Source organism: Grus americana, chromosome 21 (genome assembly GCF_028858705.1).
Source record: "Grus americana isolate bGruAme1 chromosome 21, bGruAme1.mat, whole genome shotgun sequence".
NCBI lineage: Eukaryota > Metazoa > Chordata > Aves > Gruiformes > Gruidae > Grus > Grus americana.
The window spans coordinates 1,352,317-1,375,153 of record NC_072872.1 but is presented as its reverse complement, the minus strand read 5'-3'; the positions used below and the strand labels follow the sequence as shown (position 1 = coordinate 1,375,153).

At 44.5% G+C, this 22,837-nt stretch overlaps 1 protein-coding gene across 18 annotated transcripts in view; it reads right to left on the bottom strand.

Annotated features, from left to right (window-relative positions):
• Positions 1-409: 409 nt before the first annotated feature.
• The window catches only part of EIF4G3 (eukaryotic translation initiation factor 4 gamma 3), a 143,059-nt gene continuing 120,631 nt past the window's right edge, over positions 410-22,837 (bottom strand). For 10 of the 18 annotated variants that reach the window (XM_054849409.1, XM_054849411.1, XM_054849417.1 and 7 more), the window contains 15 exons: positions 22,665-22,769; positions 21,273-21,405; positions 20,060-20,154; positions 18,337-18,430; positions 17,961-18,078; positions 16,578-16,801; positions 15,351-15,466; positions 13,036-13,208; positions 10,720-10,845; positions 9,911-9,992; positions 7,973-8,071; positions 6,898-7,044; positions 5,694-5,775; positions 4,093-4,239; positions 411-3,119 (listed from right to left, as the gene is read on the bottom strand). In XM_054849409.1, coding sequence (XP_054705384.1) covers positions 2,938-3,119; positions 4,093-4,239; positions 5,694-5,775; positions 6,898-7,044; positions 7,973-8,071; positions 9,911-9,992; positions 10,720-10,845; positions 13,036-13,208; positions 15,351-15,466; positions 16,578-16,801; positions 17,961-18,078; positions 18,337-18,430; positions 20,060-20,154; positions 21,273-21,405; positions 22,665-22,769 — 1,923 coding nt within the window. In that variant the 3' untranslated portion in view covers positions 411-2,937. Of the gene's footprint in view, positions 3,120-4,092; positions 4,240-5,693; positions 5,776-6,897; positions 7,045-7,972; positions 8,072-9,910; positions 9,993-10,719; positions 10,846-13,035; positions 13,209-15,350; positions 15,467-16,577; positions 16,802-17,960; positions 18,079-18,336; positions 18,431-20,059; positions 20,155-21,272; positions 21,406-22,664; positions 22,770-22,837 lie in introns of all 18 variants that reach the window. The other 8 variants (XM_054849418.1, XM_054849407.1, XM_054849403.1 and 5 more) reach the window with 2 other exon arrangements.

The following is a 22,837-nucleotide window of genomic DNA, read 5'->3' as shown; positions in this document are numbered from 1 at the left end:
GGCAAGTTCTCTTCCCCCTGGAACATTTAACATTAAAAGGCTGAAGCAAGGAGGAGAGAGACTTTCTCATCTCTCCTCTGCCCACATGCGCACCATTCCCATGTTCTCCAGCCAACGGTTTTCCAACTCTTTCAGCCAAAAGCTTCAAGCTCCCCAAACAGATTTCCCTGCCCTGACACACTTTGATACATGTGGCTGTTCAAAGGCTCAAGCAATTTCTTCTCCTCCAATTGAAGGCCATCAATAAATAAATCACAGTCCTCACATGGTACGGCTCTGGCGTCACACACTCACATTCCCAGCAGGGTCTGACACTGCCCATCCTCCGAGAGGAAATCCATCAGGTACACACACCAACTTGGCAAATATTTGGCCTCATTTATGTACAAACTCGCATCCATTTAATTCACCTATTTAGCTGCTACAAACCATCAACGTACCCACTCATGTTCTGGCTCAAAAATGACTTTGCCCCCACAGGACCTTCTGCAGAGATTTAACAGACACCTGGAGACCTGCTGCGTGGGGGTTTCCATGCGGACGAGCCTTTCAGAGATCTTGACAGCAGCACCTGTGGCCAAACTGCTGGGCCCAACTGCAAGGCCGGGAGGGGAAGCAGCTGAGGATGAAGAGTTGCTGGATGTCATACACACAGATACATACATATGCATATATTAAGGGTGAGAATATTTTTTCCTTTTTTTTTTTTTAACAAAACATCAGAGAAAAGTGTTTTATTGTTACTAAAAAAAAAAAAAACCAACCCCAAACAATGCTCTAGTGTTTTAGGCCACGGATTCTCTAGCTCAGATTCATGGCATGGAACACATGTTAACAGGGAAAGCGTCTCACAGACATCTCCCCTCCAGCCACAACCAGGCACCCTCCTCCCTTCCCTCTGGTGATCAAATAACATCCTTATGCAAGTACAGCAATTGTTTACATGTAAAAGTAAGATTAGGAAAGTATTTAATGTATTCGTAGCCTTTTTTTTTTCCCCCTGTTTTTGGCTTTTTTTTTTTTTTTTTTTTTTAAGAAGTGATTTAGCAGCTGGAAAGAAAAAGACAGCATCATGTGAGCAGCTAGTGCTGCACAGACCACCAGCAAATGCTCCACAGGTTAATCGCGGTCCACGGACCACAGTTCACAAACTACATTTTCGGGCTTCACAAACTTTGCAGACTGTATTATGGTAGATGCTTCTTCACAGTGAGAGCTAGCAGGTCATCTTTGGTTGTCGGAGAGAGACACACAAGAGACTTAATGTACTCAGCAGCAGCTCAGTTTGGAGGACTGCGTGGCATCGGGGCGCGCCTGAGGTCCACGCGCTCCCACCGCACTGTGAAGTGACCGCTGTTAATCTGTACCCGGGCTGCAGACTTCAGACACCGTCATGGGGTGGGCAGAGCCAGGAAGAGCACTGCAGCGCTTGTTCCACCTCTTGACTGGCATAGGGCGCTTGTTTTCACCTGTTATGGGTCTTTGGGTTCCTTAGGCACAGCAAGGCGACCAGCAGATGCGAAGGGCGGCGGCGACAGCAACGGACGCGCAAGCCACAGCGAAGGGCTGTTGGTTCTCTGCTCGAGCAGCTGCAACCTCTGCAGCTACCAGGGTCCCAAGTCCCCAGGATGACGCCACTGATCCAAGTCACACGAGAGACACTGCGGCCAGAAAAACTGAGCTGGGATCGGGCACTGACCGCTCCCGAGGTAGTCTCCCAACAACGTGCTGGGAACCAAACGCACCTACACGGTACAGCAACCCAGCCAGCTGCTCATCGGCCATTAAGTTCTCTCTACAGAAAAGGTCTCCCAAGCAGCAACCCCCCCCCCCTTTTTTTTTTTTCTTAAAACAACAATTGCTCTCACCCCTCTTTTTTGGTAGACACACATACATACACACACTATATGTACACAATTTGGAACCGAGAATCTACACAATGAAAAGGAAGCCAGCACCGCTCAGAGATGGTGCACACATTCAGCAGCTGTCAAAGGAGAAGTCGTTTTACTTTCTTTTAAACTTGCAATGTTTGTCTTTATTTTGTTCTTTATATTTTGAAAGTGAAAAGAAATAGTATTGAGTCAATTTCTTTTTTTCTTTTTTTAAATATTTGTTCTATGTATTTACAAGCCTTAAAGTTGCTCTAAAGGTTCTGAAAGTATCACTAGTACTTTTTTCCCCAGGGTAGCACTGTTTTGAATGAGTTATTTTCGGAGCACTCTGGTCCGCAGCGGTTTTCTCAAATGCATTTCCTTCCGTTCCAAGGTTATGTACGTTTTGATTACTATTTTCTTTATAAATTTCTGAAGCAAGCTGAGAGGCAGGCAGAAAAATTCTGATGACAATTAAAAAAAAAAAAAATTGAACTCTTCCTCATCTAGCTTACCCCAACCCCCTTGAAAGTTTTGTCTATTTATCATGCTTTGAAACAAAACTGAGGTGCATATGAAGGGGAGGGAAATTTATTTCTCTGCTTTTGTTCTATTATACAATTTGTTTACAGAAACTGCAAATTTAAAAATTACACTGGCATTTGCAGTCCTTAAAATAATAAATTAAAAGTTTTCAACTTTTTTTTTTTGCGCTAAACAGATTTGTTTCGCTTTGTGTTTCTGTGAGTCCTTGTTTAAAAAGAACAGAAAAAAAAAAGATTAAAACAGAAAATATTTTCTATAAATAATACATGTATTTTGGTTTAGTGCTCCCGCCCTCAGGTATGAAGTTTACTTTTTTTTTTCCAAGTACCTTTTTTCCTCCATGATCACCTTTGTGTTTATCTAGGTTTACCTCTCCCACTCGTGCATGTGTGGGGGAAGGGGGGGGTCTGCGCGAGAATTGGCCTTGCTGCACTGTGATTGGCGAAGACGTGAAACTTTTTAAAAAAATACTTAAATTGTTTTTGTTTTTGTTTTTTCTTTCTCTGTATTTTAAGTTTTAATTATCCTCCGACTCCTCTTCGGCCTCCCGTAGCCACGTGAAGAACGCTGTGACAGATTTTAGCGCTACTCCCTTCCCGTTCTGCTCCGCCGGGTCCTTGCTGCTTTCCCACTTGTAGAAGGCATCCTCTGATATTACCTCCTCATCATACAGGCAATCAAAAAACATCCGCAACAAATCTGCAATAATGGAATAATGGGAGAGAACAGCTGTTAGTACTGCACAGTTTGTGTCTGTGGACAAAGACCACGGTTACGGATAAGGGGATTAACGTGACATTAACACGAGAGATGCAGATACAAGTAAAAGGAAGGTCTGTTACTGAGTTATTGCTTCCTGGCTGGTTACACATAGCTGAGAGGGAAAACAGGTCCCTCTGATGCCGTTGGGTAACACATGCTCCACAGGAAAGGGAAAGCAGCCGTGGGAATGTATTATCTAGAGATTGGCTGGCAAGCAGAATCCACAGCGGCCCATCCTCATCTTGCTGCACCACACAGCCTGGCAGCCTGGCTCCTCTCCCAACACCCGATTTTTCGCAGCTCAGCAGGAGGGGTAACAGATGACTAGCGCCTTAAAGCTAAGGATGATGAAGTTGGGGGTTTTGGGGCACTCTGGTTTTGTGCTGCAGATTGGTTCTTTGGCAACTCCCCTGCCTCTTTCCCAGCAACACTTTTCTGCAGTGTCTCTGGGACAAGACTCATGAGTTTTGAGTCCAACTCATTTTATTCCCTCCAAGTCCACAGACATCTGTGGTGCAGCAATGCAATTACAACGCCTGGTGCTCTCACATGTCCAGGTATTGTAAAACTCAGCAGATTATTTTTACTGGTCTTTTTTTCCCTCCTCTCTTTTTATCAACAGAGGTTCATCCTTCCTTCTACATGGCTGCTTACAGGAGCAACCAAGAGAAGAGCCAACTTCTGGCCAAGCACACGGGGACCTACGCTGCTCTAAAAGCTGGAATTGGTACAAGCAGAAACCATTGTACGCTGTTTTCTCTCATCTGCTACGTAAAAAGGTAAAACGTTATTTCCACTGTCAGGCAAAGCACATCCTCTTCCAGACCCTATTGCTAGATTTTACTCTCACAGAAACAACTTTTCCTTAGGCTGTCAGGGTTCAAATCCCCAGGACAGAGGCAACACTTACTAGGAGGCTGATCAAGTTTTACTATTGATGCTTGTAGTGCATAAAGTGCTTGTAGTTCCTTCTCTGTGTCTGAGTCTAGGTACTTGAGTAAGATCGGCACTCTCTGTTTGATAACAGCAGTGTCCACACGGAAGCTAGAAGAGTCCGCTGAGGGGAAGAGAAGAAAAGAGGGTCAGCTTTGGTACATGGCAGCAGGGACGGATCTTTTATTGCCTTTATTTATTCAAATAGAAACCACAGATACAGGTTAGCATGGAGAGAAAAGAGGATAAGAAACAACACGGAGTATTTCTGATCAACAGCTTTTTCTGGAAGTCTTGATCCTGCCAGTTCCCCAAATTCAACCGGTATCTGCAGCGACCCTGGCCCTAACCAGCCTGCTGACACACACAGAAGAATTCCAACCTTACTTTGCAGCGCAAATTGTTTCCACAGACAACTGGATGGCCGAAGCGCGTACAATGGCTAGGCCTAAATTCCAGTTATATAGAAGGTTTTTAGGAAAGTGTATGTATTTTTTCTTCCTAAAAATACTAAGGCAGAAACAGAATCATAAGCTGCACATGACAGAGGAAATCAGGAATATATAAAAATACACATTACAAGTCCATCAGCAACAAGGATAAATTATTCAGCAGCTTTTAAGTAGATCATGCCACACAATTAAGTAGTATTTTGAAAACAAAAGGGAAAACCCCTCAATTAGAGGCAAGGTCAAAACCTAAAACAGAACAAGATATTCCTGATACTCATCAGGGAACCCTTACACATTTGTCATCAAATCCTGTGTCATTTCACCATTAACACTAGGTGGCATCAGAAAGGTTCTGTTCTCAGGGAGAATAAAGGAGCTGGGCCGTCTTTCCCCTCCCAGCAAGATGAAGTTCAGACCATTCTCTCCACCAAGTGTGACTCTTAAGCTAAGAGCAGAACCGGGTGCTTTACAAGCGCAATTTTTTGCCTTGCCAGATGCCAACAGTAAAGTTAAAGAAAACAAAGTGAACTGACCAGATGTTTCTGGCTGCAGCGCTTTATTCAAGCCCCCCTGAGGGGCTGAGGCTCAGATGTCTGACTCGGGAACCCACCCTTTCCTCCATTTCCAGCCGACTGCTGTACACTCAAGTAATCCACAGAAACCGTCTTTCCAAAATTGCAATTTTTGACATAAAACTATGAACAAGTCACAGACGCAGGCTGGATTCTCTTCTGCAACCCACGCTTCCAACTCGCACGTGGCAATCGGTGATGGTAGAGCGCCCACGCGTACTCGCTGACACAGGAGTGGAAATGCTAATTATCTTAATAACGTCTAGCGCATTTCCACCTTCACTAGAAAAAAAAAATCAATGAACAATCTGGCATTACTCAGAGTCGTCTGCTCACTCAAGGTCACCAGGGCACGACAGAGCCTCGAGAACACCACAACCGGCAAAGCGCCTGGCTGTCGCAGGGGGATCAGACTAGAATTCAATATAGTGCAAAAGTCTTAGTGTGTGACAAAAAACAGCCTCGGGGGAGGGAAAAGTGATATAAACCTGAAAAATATAAAATAATTCTTTGTGCGTTTGGGTTGTATGGTGTTTACATTGCAAGTTACTCACCTATAATAGCTGCTTTACAAACTGCTGTCATTAAAGCTCTAAGGAATGTAGGTGAACTCATCTGGCTTTCATCTAGATTAGCCTGAAATCAAGAGTAAATGGACCAGTTAAAAACACACTGCTGCATGAGAGGAACCATTTCCAAACTCCTCTGCTGCATTTGGCAGCAAGTTCAAGTTCACCAAAAGCTGCTACAGTAGCAATCCAGTTCACCCCTCTGCATAAAAAAAACATTCACTTCTTGAAACTAGCTCAGGTATGTCAACACGCAACAACAGTTCTCATACAATCGATGCACCATGTAACTACTCCCACAACTAGTCATTTGTCTTGAGAAACAAACCCAACCAATAACACTTGGCTTTTGCAATGCCCTTATACATTTTTTTCTAAGAGTTTTAGGCTTTTTCAACAAATTTTACAGCATGCTTCTTGGGTGGAGATTTGTTTGCTTTGTAGAAGAAATTCAGAGAATGGCTCTGTAACTTGTCCAAGACTACAAAGAGCTTGTGGGTGTCCCCGGATTCTCAGTGCTGCTTTCAGTCCACTCTCAACTTCTCTGACGGCAGTAGAAAAATGACATTTCTAACATATTGCTCTGGCAATAGAAATAACGGAATTAAAGCTGACCAAGATTTAACTGTAAGCACAGATCTAAATGAATCAGGTTGGGTATAATTTCAGACACTAGATTAAATATCTGGCTTAAAGGATGCAGCCAGCGACAGAGGGCAAAAGATCAGTGGGTTGATGGGTCTCTTTTTTTTTTTTTTTTTCTTTTTTCCTTTTTCTTTATTTTCTTTTACAGTTACTGCTCCAACGCACTGGGAAAGGTACACATGCCCTTGGTGACCACCCAGGACATTTTTGCAGTACGGCAAGGGGACTTTGGTAGGTCATTTTGCAAAAAAGTGTAAGAAGTAGCCAGAAGTAGTGTCTTCAGAGTCAAAAAGTCTACAGTATTTAAAAGGCAGTCACACAGTTGTACGTTAATATGGCTAAAATTCTTCCTAAAGCTTACTATGAAATAACTGACTAATTACATACAGATTTTAATTCTTTGGAAGTGCTGATTGCACAGACCTAATCATCTTTGTGCCCTATGCCTAGAGAGGAGCCTGCAGAGATGCTCCTTTAGATGAGAAAATATTTATGAGAGCAGTTAATGAACTGTGTGCAGGGAGGGTGAAAATAGTCTTTGTACCTCTACCCAGTCAAAGATTTGTTCATCATTCGCCTTGTCCTCAACAATGAGTTTTTCTAGCTGCTTGTTCAGCTCTTCCGCAGAGAGTTCTTTCTCTGAAAGTGCTTCTGAGGAACTGGAACAGTCGGACTCCGTGAAGTCCAACTTCTGCAACATCAGAAGTGATGATGAGAATTAGTTAAAGATACTTTCCTATGCTGAATTATACCAAATTGTGGCAGCAAGCTACACTTCATTCTGCTTTCTGGCATCTTTCAATTGCTAAGTTATCATTACAATGATTTATATACTTTCTCTGTTCCAAAGATTATGAAGCATTTTACAAACACATGGGATCTACGTTATCCAGCAAAGACATCTCAGAGCAACTCCAGCCCTGCGTGCGCAAAATAAAGTCCATGTTGCTCAACTAAAACGATGGGGAGCTGGAATGCAATTACCAGAGCTGGCATTTGTGCAAAGGAATCGCAGCTAACGCCCCGATTCATTGCAAAATGTGACAGAGGATCTGCAGTCCCCTCACCAAGCCCCAGGCCTTGGCAATCCATTTCATTTCCTGCAGCGCACCGCTTCTTAAGCGCTAAAACAGGGCAGTGGCTCACTTGGAGCTCCAAAGGGAGACCTCCAGCTTCTTCCTTAGAGCACCACCCGCAAGAGCTGCCAGGTGCCCTCCCTCAGCCTGGCTCCTCGCAGTTATGAAACTCTCTGGGATGATAATGCAAGGCGAGATGAGTGAATAATTTCTGCCATTTATTCTGGCCCTCCTGCAGATGGTGTGTCTTTGCTGCAAAACTCATTCTTGAGTTCGTTCCCCCCCCAGCTGGAGAAAGAGATCTCCTAGAGGAAGCCAGCTGACAGGAGATGCGTGCCTGGGGTCAGAGGGGACAAGCCCGTCCTCCTGGCGTTTCAGAAAGGAGGTGCTGAAATAACCTAACCCCAACTTGGTGAGGGAGGCACTTCTCCTCACATCCCGTACCAACTATATGTTAAGAATGGGATGGAAGAAGATGAACAAATGGGATGTGGAGCTAAAAGTCAGCGTGCCAATATTGTTAAGCAGATGCTCTGAACTCACTTGTTCCATGAGAAAGGTATGTACATCCTCCCCTTCGGGTAAGTAGTCCTTCCAACTGAGGCCAGTCTCCCTCCATAAGGCTCCCACTTTCTTATGGCTCTAAAACATAAAGCGTTTGTTCATGTTAAAGACTTCACAGACGAGCAGGGGAGCTTACACAAGCCGGAGTGGTGCAGCTGTGTCAGGAGAAATAAAGAACCGTTCAGCCACCAAACAAGATGCCTAGCAATGAAGTGAAAACGTCTTGGAAATCCCGTGCAAGAGAAATCATATCGCAATCCTGCCACAGGTAGACGCATCTTGTCAAGTGGTCAAACGCCACGGTGATGGGTAAGAAACAAGGCATAACGTGACATGTGGGGTTTGCAACAACTGCAGCCAGAGATTACCTATGAAAAGTGACACATCTGAACAAGGCAGTTTCCCACAGCCGTGACACAGAGCTGGCAGTTAGATGACTTCGATTCCTCTCCTGACTCTGTCATGAACTTACTCTGTGACTCACTCTCCCTCTGCCTTGACACTAAGGTGTCGGCAAATTAGCTGCTTTCAGAAAATAATTATTTACACGGCTGTTTTCTGTGCAGAGATCAAACCTCAATTTCAGGTACGTAATACCAAGTTCACTCTTCAATTCCTAGAATTAACTGCAAACCTTGAGAAAAGCACCTCTGCAGCACAACAACAGTTCAACCTTCTGCATCCCCTAATGTCACGCTGACCTTTTGGTATCCTGCCTAAGATGGCATATTTGCAATTCTGACAAGAATAAAAATACTAGTAACGACCAGCTCTCTTCACCCAAATACTTTGCAAAAACTTTTACCTTATAGCACCTGCACAAGAGAGATCGCTGCGCAGCCTAAGTTAAGCTCTGATAAATGCAGCCTGATTTTCAGTTTACAAAGCACATTACAATTTTAAGTTTACAATGCAGATTGTTACGAGCTAATTATGCATAGTTCCTGCAACGATTCATCAGGATCTGAATTAAATGACTGATATTACATTGAAATACCCGAGTCCAAGTATCGGCCTGGACGAGGTCAAATCAGAAAGCTGTGGCAGAAACAGAAACCCGAGTTTGTGCTTCAACCCCCAGAGCACAGCAGCTCTTCTTTCACAGAACAGAAAAACAAATGGAATTTGACTGTCCAAACAAGCATAATGCTAAAATAAATAAAAAGTCACTATTTGCACTGCTAGACTGAAATGCTCCTGGAACAATCGACCTTATTTGAATGCATGCTTTAAAACAAACAAACAAAAGAAAAAAAAAAAAGTTAAGTGAGGGATTTTACAGGGTTGAAAATAGACACTATCCAAAGTGCGGTATTTAGCTGGATTTTAAAAAAAAAGAGACAAAAAATGGAGACAGAGTTATAGGGAAACCACCAAACTGTTTGGACACACAACTGTGAAATGTGTAAGAGAGCTCTAGAAGTTACAGGGTGAAAAGGTGTCACTACCCCTAGTGATGGGTGAATCTTAAGAGTTGGCAGGTTTAGTTTGGATAAGCACCCAGAAGTCTGAGAGGCCGTCTGAAGCTTATCCGAACCCTCAGAACCTCTCCGGTCTGCAAGAACAGCTCTCTCGCAAGATTTCCGGCACTTGCTGCTTCTGGTCAGCCCAGAAATACCTTGAGAATGTCCCTCTTGCAGTATTTCAGCACTCTAGCTTCTGGAAGAAGCCAGGTGCAAAGGTACCTGCAAAAGGGAAAAGTGGTGAGAGAAAAAAAAAATATATAAAAAGTTAACTTTTTGGAACCTTGTTAAGGCTTGGTTTGAAACTGGGGATGAAGAGGCAGGTTTCCTAGGTTATCTGGACTGGCTGGCCCATCCCTAAATATTTTCACGTGGGAAATGTGTAGGCTTCGTGCATAAACACGTACTCGCTGCATCCAGCTCCTACCTATGAACAGTACACCTGGACACTTACCATTTGTTTGCATAGAAGGTGCAAGATTTCAGCAAGCAAGACGCCGGCTCTTCCCACAGGAAGTAAAGGTTTGCTAAATTCTCTAGAATGAAAGAAAACCAGATATTTTTCCTTATGATTTGAATTGTCAGAAGAAGGTTTTATCCTCATAAAACAGTGCTCCACGCCTGGAATTCAAGGCAAGGGGTAGTGATCAAACCGAGGCAGGAATAAAGGATTTGATCTAGCTAGTACTGCCAATAAAACAAGCTTCAGTGATGCGGCGTACTTGCCACAACAGGGCTAACGGCAAAGAGTTTGTTTTTATGTAATGTCAAATCCACTCATGTTTGTGGGACGCTGCATTCAGACAGCAGGACCCTTTTTGGGGAAAAGGCTATTATTTCCTTAATATACTACTTACAGGAAAAGAGAACCATTCAATTGGCTTCTAGTTATCTCCAAATACATAAGGACATGTATAAAATACAGAAACTCTGGTCCTCACTGTGCTCTCAAATGACTCTGACTCTACAACGCTGGGTTATTTTTTAGCTCAGCTGAAACAAAGAGGATTGAAGTAGATTTATGGATAAAACTTCCACCCCTGAACGGTGACTACAGAGCAAGAAGCTCCCTTCCCACCACAGCTTTCAGTTTGGTGCGAGCCCCGAACGGTGGCAGCAACCCTTTCATCAACTCCTACGAGAAGGTGAGCCTCTAATACTATTCTTCTTTTAGGTACTGATGGGAACCACGCTGTGAAAATACTATTGCAAAGCCAAGCAGACAGCCCATCCGACGCTCGGAAAAAACCAAGTGTTGCTTACTGTATAAGTTCTCTCATAGAGATTCCTCCTTCTTTTAACATGGGGGTCACCAACTCAGCTAGGTACAACCAAATATGGGGTATATCTATGGCCATATCGTCCGCCATCTCCAAGGTATCTGAAAAACTTCAGAAAAAAGAAAAGAAAAAAGTCAAGCATTAAATATAATTTAATTTGAGACTTTGATTTGTGCAAATCTGCACTTTAAAGATCCTTTGTGACAAAAGAAAGAAGGGAAAGGGAATCACAAAGGTAACACCCCCCCCCCGCCCCCAACTATTGCTATCCTAGGCTTTCAGTGCTTCAAAACTGCCAGGAGTGAATTTCTTGATGGGACAACATGGAGAGTATGTGGAAAAGGCATTGCCTTCCATAAAACCAGCAGATACAGCCAGGAAAGCTCCATTTACAATAATTCTTCTATCCCAGTAACGAGTCCTTTGTTAACTAGTAAAACCTGTAAAACTAAAAAGCATTTTTGTCTATAAATACAAAACATCTAATAAATGGAGACTTCTTAAAAATATCCCAACATTTACAGAAGGGGCATTACTAATAACTAAGTCCAAATGTAAGGTAATCAGCAAAATGTCTGTAAGCATGTAAAGCAGCACCAGAAAAATGTTCAATACACCAGGGAGAGGTTTCCCTCCAGAACAGGAACAAAATCGCTCCCCAGCTCTGGATACAGTTTCCAGAATCACTCAGAACTCTTCTTTCCCATAAAAGCCTTGTAGGTGGCTTCAATTCCCAAGCCTGGTACAAGATGATCACTGTTCTGGCTCTCCTACCAGTTTCCATCATGATTCATTTTTCCCTCAAACCCTTGAAAATTCCGGGGTCGAGTTTAGTGACTGTAAATGCACATTTTCTCTTGTGCTTCAAACCCAGAAACCGTCTCCTTTGCTTTGTTCTTTACATCCTCTGCTACTAATTCCACCTGGGTTTGCCCAAGTGTTTCTGCCAGAAACTGGTTTCCTGTTGTGTCTCTCTCCAGACTTGCACTGTGACCACTACTCATCCCATAACCCCTAATTACATGGTAATTTGTCTTGCGTGAATAAGTATAGTAGGTTTGGGTGTTCTTCTCATGTGCCTGCTGAACACCACTTGCTCTTTCATCATCTCCAGGAGCTGTTTCAATTTGTTTATGCCACATTCAGACCACACGTCCTGCTATTTCATCAAGATCCTACTTATTTGGCATCACAGCCACTTATCCACACTCCAGGATACACAAGAATGGCTTTAATCGCAATCTGTTATGGAAATGTATCACTTCAAACGAGTCGCTTTGACCATCAGTGACTGTGGCCACAGACAAGTGTACTCCCTGTGGTTATATATTTTTTTTTACTGCTGTTCCGCACAGTTTTGAACTCAGGCTGCCTAAACTTTTCCTGGGAGCCACTGGATTGCATCACAGTGAAATTCCCTGCCAGACCCGGGAGCAGGGAGATCACCATCGGAGTGGTCAGCGGTACCATGTGAGACACGATTCAAATAAAAGTAGCAAGATGGGGCTAAATAGCCAGAAACTCAGTATCCAAAAGCATTATTTCATCTGCCCGTTTGCTGGCTGCTTTTCCCAGTTATCCTTGTTTTTATCATCCTGCTCTAAGCCCCAGTGAGGACTGGGTGGTGCCAGGACCTCCCTGGGAACATGGATCCTTTCATGACTGGACGCCAGCTCAAATCCAGGCTGGAAACACAAAACTCAGAGAGCAGGAACGAACCAGCGGCCAAAACTCAGATCTGTTGAGGAAGGTCTAACCCATCTGATACCACATCTGGTGCAGATTCTCCTTCTCAGCCCCTCGAGGATGCACCTACTCCTTAAAGTCGAGTTGTCCTGAGAAATTACACCGTACGGGCGAAGCCTGAGTTACCAGTGGGAGAGTGGCTGCGGCTTTGTGGATACTCAGGACTTCAGAGGTTACAGCTTCCAGGCATTAATGTCACGTGAAGATTTTGGTCCTCCTCCTCCTCTTTTAATTGTATTCAGCGATTTGCCAAAAGGCAAACATTGACGCATGCATCACAAACCAGAAATCTAAACATGCACCTTTAACTATACATCTACATATTTGCTTAGAAATAAATACTTTATATAAATACAAAAATATTTACATTCACTAAAGCATCTGAAATACTTAAAAATATATTACAATAATTATATTACTGATGAATACACCCAGGTGGAAATGATGTGTGGAGAAGGCAGGATACCAAAGCAAGGTGGGAAATCATTCCAACAGTGTTCATCTGCACTGAATGCTCAAGAAAAATACCCGTTTCTATGCGCAGAATACAAACCCCTTGAAGAAATCCTGCTTGCTCAGCTTTCCCGACTGCACCAACTGATGTAATAACTGGCCCATGTGATCCCTGGTGATGTGACTCCTCTCGAGCGTCGACTCCACTCCCACTCGCACGAAAACAGGCAGCAGGTTCTGGGCGCTCAGCTCCTCCACGCACTGCATTGCTTCCTGTTCGAACGACACACAGGATCATTTGTCTGAGCTGAAAACGCCAAAAACCTGGGCAGAGGAATATTTCCTGCTATAACACAGGAGTCTGGGTTTTTTTTGGAAGTATTTAGTGAAGCTGCCAGACAAAGGTGCTGAACTAGGCTGCGGAACCTCATCACAAATCACCACTGAGATGGCAATTGAACAGTAATAATAAAAAAATACATAAAATATAAGAATTTATGCCACGCAGGCAACAATTTTTAAAATACACGATCACACTCCTGGGTACAGTTCAGCTGCTCAGTGAAAGGACAGGAATTGTCTTCCGGATGCCACCAAAATGCCTATTATTTCATCAAATATCAAGCCAAGGCAAAAGGAGGACACTCGGATTCATTGCTGATCTGATCTGGCACAGAAATGCCTCTATTACAAACCCACACCATATAAAGAAGCAGAAAATAGGTGGGGAGCATTTGGAGGAAAATTTCCCATTTCTAAAGCTTCTACTTTCTGGCATGTGCATTTTGTAACCTGAGAAAAATAAAACTCTTAAACAGAGACTTTCAGAGAAGCGCTCAGTGTCACACTTCAAAAATCTCCACTGTCATCAGCAAAGATCTTCCCCCGACCTCCTAGGCCTAGCCCAACAGATCTCAACAGGCTTCCTAACTAAACATATTTGCTCTCTGTCCTCGGTTATGCCTTTGGTTATCAAGAACTGGCAGCCCCAGATGCATTTCTGCAGGCCCTGAATGGCTGGTTTTTTCCGCAGGTCACAAGCCTGGCGGTCCCAGGCCGCAGGTTTGGGTCAGAGCTTTTCTGTCAGACGTGCCTGACGCATCCCAGTGTCTCCGGGACAGACAGGTGAACATGCTGCTGGTTGACCCCGCTGTCACTAGACATACAGCTCAACAGTTTGAATTTACAGTCAGGTTAAATCCTGAAGACTAAACTCACAAGAAATGGCCATTCCTCTGTGATATACTACATTAACACATGGCCTTATTAACGTGAGTTTAAGCTGAATTCATCAGAAGCTTTGTTGCATGCTGCATTTCAGAGCACTGAGAATTTACAATTATCAAATAACTCCCTAACACAAACAAGCTGCCTCAAGCTAATGTACTTTTTTAACCAGAGGTGCACTTGTCTAACACAATTCAATTCTTAGTTCCACCCAGCCATAAAAAATGTCCTTGTATTTGCAAGCACGGAAACTGAAGCGGCCCTAAGCCCCAGACATCCAGGGATTGGACTTTGAAGTCTGTTGCAAAAAGAAAAAGGACCGGAGACGACTTTGTAACCAGCCCTGCCGTCCCCAAGTCCTCCTGCTGAGATCTGCCAGGCCAGCAAGCTGGGGGACATCTCAAATCAAAGTGTATTTTTTTTTTCCCCTCTCCAAACCAGGATTTAATAATTCCTCCTGATAACTAGATGTGAACGCAAAACAGTCCATCATAAGAATATTCCTCTTTCTGATTTTAATTGGAAGCCCAATGAAGTGCAAATGCAGCAACTCTGCTTTTAGGGTGCCAAACCAGGAACTCCCTAACGCTGCCACTGCAAACTTGGCAGGTTTTTTAAATTTATTTCAGCAAAAGATCAAACCAATCAGCTTTGCAGCCAATGTGACGCTTCTTGCAAACTCCCTGGACAAGCTAAAAATCCATTTACAAGGGAAACAAAATTTCAACCTTTAACTAGGAAGCGATGACAGCTGCTCAGTAATTTTCAATGTTTATTAAAAATACTCTGGAGTGGTTTGTTCAATATTTAGTATTGCTTTATCTGCCTCCAGATCAGAACAGCACATGCTTCGATAACTGAATGAAAACCTCAGTTTATTTTCCCACTAGCTTTTCTGCTTCCAAAATTGCTGTTATTATGGAGCTGCTCAGTGATTCATGACAGATACGCATACATCTCGCTGCTTCAAACACACAAGCTGGTCTATTTTTCCTATTACTAGCAGGGCAGAAAACAAGTTTGGGAGACAATTCTCCTAAAAATGCTCATGGAGCTGCTGCCGCCTGAATTTTGACAGCCCCCTCTGCTTCTGTTATCTCTGTGTGAGCTGGGTGCTTACAAAGATTGTTCCTGGAGAGATACAGACCCACAGACCTTTCTGCTAAGTGCGGTTTTCATTTTCCTTACCTTAAAATCGTTAATGTGCAAGAACTCATCAATGATAGATTTGCATTTTCTCTCTATTTCCTCTTCTGATAGCGAAGGCTTTTCTTGCGCTGGAGCTGGGGGAGCTTCCGGCTTGGCTGGTGGAAACATAAGAAAAAAACCTCACATGTGGAAAAGGAAAATCAGCATCATTTTCAGAGATGACAGTCTCAAACTAGAAGTCAATGGAGCAGAGTGTGTTCCCTGTCCCACCTTTTTTGGCTACATTTCCCCCTGTACGAACTCCCCATATTTCTGTAAATAACCTTCTCATAAACACGGTTGGTGGCGACACAGGATGCAACACCTTCAAAGCATTCCATCAACACTAAATAACTAAACTTTGAGCTGTTACAGCATGCTGCAAATTTAAAACATGCTGTGACGGGCAGCAACCCAAAGCAATCATACCCCCAAAACCTTCGTCCCCATCAAGTCCTTTACAAAGTCCCAAAGCTTCAAGACGAGCGTGTGCTGTGTCGTGGCAGTCGAGGCGTATTCCTCACTGTAGCAGTTTCTAGATGTTTCCCAGGGAAGGAGCAAAACTCTGTACTTATCGTAAAGGTTCTGCCCACAGGGAACATTGCCCTGAGCATCCTCAATACTTTCTCACTACCAAATCACCTGGATTTGCTGGCAGGAGCAAAAAGCGGGAGCTGCAGCACTGGCAAGGTGACAAGCCACCCCAGTGGGTGCTAACACCATGCCGCACCGAGACTGGCTTGGAACGAGGGCTGGCAACAATGCAGCACTAAAAAAATACCGGGCACGTCTGTCCCAGAACCAAATCCCTGCTCTGGCCCTGGGAAACGTTTGGGAAGGGTAGATATGGCTTTACTGGGTACTGAAGAAGCATTTCTGCAGAACTGATGTGGATTTTGGGGACTCTGAGCCCAGAAACCAGCAGCAACAGGATATGAACAGGCATGACAATGCCGTGGAGCGGTGCATTGCTGCTATCTGCAGCCTTTCAACTCGGATGAATCCAAGGAGGAGCCGGTGAGAGGAGATGACGCCAAGGCCTGTACGAATCAGCTGCGTTACAAACCTTTGGGAGGCAGATCACAGCTACTGCAGCTTGACGATGCGTCACTGCAGGCCAAATATTCACACTGCTGCGCAGAAATCTGTCACTTTTCCTGATAGATTTTTCCCTCATGCCTTTTCACACATTCAGCAAGATTCCCCAAGCACAGAAGAGCCGCTTACCAGATTCCTTGGCTTTGTTCCTCTCTGCCTCTGTGCTGTTTCTGTCCATCTCCATGCCGCCTGTTAACTGCTTCACCGTCTCCAGCATCTCTCTCCGTTGCTCCTCTTGTGCCTGATTGTCGAGCAGCAGCTCTTTACTGCTGCTGCCCCGTAGGAAGGTGTTGGGACGGGAGAGGGAAGGTGGGAGAGGTTTGTCGTTCTTCTCCCTGCCCATGCTCCCGCGACTGCGGAACAAAACCACACACATTTAAAGCTTATGCTACGAGTAACTCCTGCTCGTGATGCTGGTGGTGTTAGACAAGATACTGGATAGATTTATAATAATTGCAGGGAAAAATCCCACAACCCAGACCCAGCAGGATTGTTGTCTCAACTTTTTACAGTTGTAGCTACACAGAATATAATCAAAATGAACTCAAATCTCAGAGATGCTTCCTAGAGAACACATGGAAAAGCAGTAAAGTCTTTACAGCACCCATTTGATATGCAGAATGGTGAATTTTATAATGTAAAGGCACTGTTTTACTGTGAAATGCTACGAGCAGTGTACTTTTTACCCATTTATTTACAAATAGCTTCTGAATAGTGAAGGCTACCAGCAGCAGGTGACAAGGATTTGTCGTATTAATTACTGCGTCAATGAGTAAGACAGGCAAAACAATGCCAAAATGGAATAATCCCCAGGTAAGCCAGAGTTTTAGGTGAATTAGGAGGGAAAACAACAGTGGGACAAATCCAAGAAAACATTCCAGCAGCTGGTGCGTACTGGAAGGAAGAGCCAGTGACATTTCAAATGAACTGTACGTTTATAAACCGTGCCTAGAGTTAATAAATTATTAAGGGTTAATACATGTTTCATGCGACAAGCTGGAGTGGCTGTAGCTCTGATGAAATTGGGGTGTGTGAGAGCACTGCGCAGCCTTATGCACGCATCGCGTGACGGGCAGGCTTGGTCACACCTCAGACACAGCCAGAGAGCTTTAAGAGCCCGGCTATATTTTGGCATGTTTTTCTGGATAAAGAAACCTGCTGACCTGGCTGAATCCACGACCACTGAATGCAACCCACGTAGCTATTTCTTAGAAAATTTTATCTAAAGAGTTTTTAACCTAGAAAATGTATCTTTTAGATAAAGGTGACGAAGAAGTGCAAACTAAAACGTTCACCATAACGGCTTTAAAAATTAATACCGTCTGTCTCTCCTATGATATTACAAAAGATGCATGTGTTTTAAGTTAGCTCAAAGGGAGGGAAAAAGACCCAGCCATTCCTGGAAACTCAGTGACATTCTCTTCTTTCTGTGTGCTGGTAACTAAAGCAGCAAGTGAAAAGCGCAGGTGTACAGACAGCGGAAGGGAAAATCACCGGCAGACCGGAGCTTACCTAGTTAAGGCCCTGCGAGAATCTAATTCTGAGGATGTGGATGAGGCAGATACAGATGAGACTGGAGGCTGCAGTGCAGAAAATCTGTTCAAACTAGTGGCACTTGGTCGTAAGGAGTCTGGGAGATTGTAAAGACAACACAGAGAAGAGCAACAACAAGGTCAGTAGCCGCTGACACCTTGGCATCACAAAATCCTTTAGGCAATCGCTGGTTTTGGAGCAATGGGGAGAGAACTGAAGGGAAAGGGCTGGTCCTGCCCCACTTTAACCCTGCTTCTCCGGCAGGCACACACACAGACGAGTACTGCCACCCAAATCCACTCCTGGTGAGGACGGCTGATAGCAAGGCAGAGGGTGAGGGCCCGTCCTGACTTACCCATCTCGCTTGCCTTTGCTCCACCGCTGCTGCCCTTTCCCCAGCTGCCCAACTGGGCTTTAGGCACAAGCTGAATCTTCTCATCTATTGTGGGCTGTAAAATACATCAAGGCACACCATTACAGGGGAAAATCGTAGGCTGTAATTATAAATGGGGCATTTTTTTGGCAACAATCCCTATCTTGTGAATACCAAAACATGCTTTAACACATTTTTGGAAGACTGAGGATCCTAGCCAAAGACAGAGGATGCAAACAACAAAGGGCATCGCCAACAGCCTCTTCCAAAGCATGAACGCAACGTGTTCACAGTGACCAGGAGCTGCTTTTTACTGGGAACTCTGAAGCTCAGTAAGGAGGAAGCAGCGCAGTGTATCAGTACTTGAAAGGTGTGCAGTTTGCTTGTGATGAATAAACGGTTCTGCTGCCTGCTCCACCTACCAGTCATGGCTTTGTGGGGAATCCGCACGGTAACAAACAGAATTCAGAGGGTGAACAATAACAACAGGTTGCAGAACTTGGAGGGGAAAAACTAGTGTCTGACAAGAAGAGATTTCACAATGCTCAGTAGGTGAATTTATTGACAAGGAGGTTGTGACCCCGCAGATCTCTTTGTAGGAGCTCCTCTTGCCTTCTGACAATGTAGCTCTTGTGGAGGTAGCTCTATTTGTACTGTACTGGTGCTAAACAGAGTAGAAGGACTTTTCCCAGGTGAGCTGCAAGTCCAGACAAAAACAGGCTGAATTCCTCCTGCTAATTAAGTTCTGGAGTCTTTGTTTTATGACTTTCACAAAGAACAAACTGAGCTTGATCTGCAGAAGCGCTACAGTTAGTCCAGGTTCTACTTTACAGCGCTCCGAGCGTCCAGGCACTGAGAGTAAAATTCAGGGAGAGTGACATTAATTGGGACAAGGGAATGTCTAGGAATCACCCTGATTTATGTGAAAGACGGAGTTCTCCTCGGCAAGAAATCCCAAAGCTGTTCTAAGAAAGGAGAAATCTCCAAGCTTGCCTAACCTGCAGCCTGAAATAAATGTCCCCAAACCACCACTTTAACAGTAAAATAACAGGAAGGTGATCATCTGGAGGATGGCTGTGAAAATTTAACACATACTGAGGGATGCGACTACACCACACATGAGTCCAGAAACACTGTAAAAGTGGACACAGCTCTTCTCATACTACTCGAACCTTTCAAACCCAGAGTGCTGCCATCTGTGACACGTCAGGAATAGGGGTTTTTTCAAAACTGAATGTGTCATCCTCATTCTACTAAGAAGCAGCGTTAGAACAGGAGCTTGAGAACTTGACGCAGCAAAGGATTTCTATCAGACAGGTGTTTGAGTCACCTTCTGTAATAGCCACGTAGGTGTTCCATCACCATCACACATGATACCCCGACTCGCATTCTCTTTTCATCATTTAATAAAATGCTGATTTTCCAACTAAGAGAACTTCTGGGTCACTAAAAGGACACTATGAACCTGAGAACAAGTGTATGTGTACTCCTTTCCCTTAGGACAAGCAAAATAGGAACATTTAGAAGACAACGGTGTCTTCCTTTGTGCTTTATTTACGCACAGTACTAACTCTGGGGATTTAAAATGTCCCCAAAAAAATGAGTTTGGACCTGTAAACACCATAACAGTCTTTCCTAAACAGATACAGTGGGGTAAGACCTCGGTATTTTTGTTGCTGTCAATGAGTCTCATGCTGGCACCTACCTTGGTGATTTTAAGGAACTTGGTGGGGTCCAGCACTCTGCTGTTCTTTGCCCCCTGCACAGTGTTCCAACCGCCTTCATCGACCCGCTGGACACCTGCCAGATGACAAACACAACCGCCTTTAGCTCATCCCTGCTGCTCCAGCAGCACCCCGGGAGAACAGAGGCGATCGTCTCCAAGTTCAACAGGAGGAGGAGGAGATGGTGTGTTTCTGCTAAGCCTCAGCACAATTCTGTGCAGAAATCCTGTTCTTGGGAGTGTTTCTTCAGACCAAAATGACATAACTAGCTTGCCTGACTTTATTATTACAAAATAGCCTTGACATAAAAGACCTCACTATTTTCAAGGGCTGGTTTTGGTAGCAGTCCTTCCTGGCTAGATTCCTTGGTGTACGTCCTTGCAATCTGGATATGGCTGTGCATACCACGCGCTCACAAGCGGCACAGACGACACGTCTTTGCTAACCCAAAGCTGCGCGTGCTGCACAGATTTCAGACACAGAACCACTCAGGCACTCCCAAGTTCCTTACCTTCTCCTGATGTCAGTTTTAGGATAATTAAAACAAAATCCACGTGTATTTTCTTCACGCCCCGATTTCACAGCACTTTCATTTGACAATTCCTAGTATTAAAGAATCCCAAAGATGACTTTCTCCTCACCCTGCTCTATCCCAGTCTTCATTTTCCCAGTCACTCCAAATTCATCTTCAGGTAGTGCCAGCCTCAAGGGCTGGCAGAAGTTTAAGGTAACACCAAGACACTTTCTCATGCCAAGTTAACACCTCACAACTTTAACAGCTAAAGACAGCATGGTTAGTCTTGAAATTAGACGCTATTCTCTTGAAATTAGATTCTGCTGTACGCAAGAATGGATGGCAAATCTGACTCCTACGTAGTAACTTGTTATATAGATTTCTGGCAGCCTGTCACAAAATCAAATATGGTTTGCACGAAGGCGAAACTTAAGCACTGTTGGCTCGTGATTGTTTATTTTTACCCAAGGGATTTGCCCCCAAAAAATCCAGACAGCCAACCCAGGGGAATTCTGTTCCTTCTCCAGCCTCAGCCATAACCAGGCCCCAGTTCCCTTTGCTCACTACACTTAGGAAAGAAAAAACAGATTTATTTTTTTTTTTCTTTTATGTGGGATTCCCTCCATGGCCACTGGATGTGAAATGAGTGAAACGAGCAGCCAACTCGGCTTTTACTTTACCCGGTCTCCTCTTCTCTTTGGTCATGAGTTGTTGAACTTTCCTCTGTTCTTCTTGCTCTTCAATCTTGGCTTCTTTATGAATCTGCTCGATGGTCTTCGGGCCCTGGTCCGCCCTCCGTGACACCCAGTTGCACTAGGAAAGAAGCGAACACGTGCTCAGAGATACTTCCAGGGGAGCATCGTCAACAGGCTGTTTCAAACACTGCGAGTGAGGCCTGGTCCTGCCACCCTCGTAACGTTTCCGAGAGGCTGCTCCTCGAGGGACTGGGGGAGGTTTTGTGGAGCTGGGTCAGGGTTATCCCAGCAGCACAGGCCAAAGCTGTGTGCTCTGGTATACAGACTGTGCTATGTGTTTCGGTGGAGAACCGAGGCTGCAGTCAAGTCCTGACTTTGGAGAGGCATGGCTGAATTCAAGACTTTTTAACCCCTAGCATCCTGCACATTCTGAGCTTTCCCATCTTTCTAGGTTCAGAGGAAGAAAAGGACTAGAGGGAGGCTGCTGTCACTCTCTGTCCGTTTATTACTGACACTGTTCATTGGTGCCCTTCCTCCAAGCTTGAGGAAAAACAAAAAGAAACCCTGAAAATAAAGCAAGAAGTGTGTTTTATCTGGAGATGGTGCTTTGCCACTCCAGGGATTGTGATGGCTCAGACAGGAATCCTGCAGAGAGAGGTGGAGCTGTCTCTCCACAAAACATTTCCACTGCTTGATGTGTCTATTCAACCATACGCTGCACAGATCCATCCATCCCCACAATAACCAGACTGTCTCTTGATCTTGCTACAACCTCATTACGACTTTTGGGGTAATTATCTTTGCATACCCTGCAGTCAGAAAAGTGACTTGAGCCTCCACAAAACCCCAAACCAGCTTCAAAAAGCTCTCTGAGGTATGAGTAAAACCCGCTAAGGACTTCAGTGCTGTCCCATGGCTAAGGCCATGCCGCTATCAGCACCTACACGGGTGAAATTACAGGTGCAACCTGCAGTCACACCTTCAACCCCACGGTGTAGAGACACCCTTTGCTGTATGAGACACCAGCTTTAACGCCTTGGCTACGTTCAAAACCATCGCTCGATTACAACATGGGCAGCTCCCTGCCTGCACTTGTCTACACCAGGTTATTAATTGTTGGACCCGCCATCGTCACATTCTGATGGAGCACAGACTCCGTTTGCTTCCGTCTGCACAACGTGGCCAGTAAACAGCTAGCAGACTCCTGGCTGCACTAGCAATAGCTAACAGAGGATCACCTTTCGATGAAATCCATTCTGCCGTGACAAAGAGCCCTCAGTTTTTACAGCCGCGCTAACCGGTCCCCCTCACTTGTGGGGTATGCATCCCAGAGGTGAAACGGGACAAGCTCATTTACTTACTGGAGTTGGTACCTACCAGTCTGAGGTCTATTACATCCTGAAGCATGAACCGAATCCTTGAAGATGTTTTCCTCTCTTTCACAATCTTCTCCATCTGATTAAAATACTGGTCCATGCGAGGCTACACAAGAGAAACATTATCATGAGTGTGTCTTGGATAGAAATGAAAAGACTCCCAGAGGCGGGGAG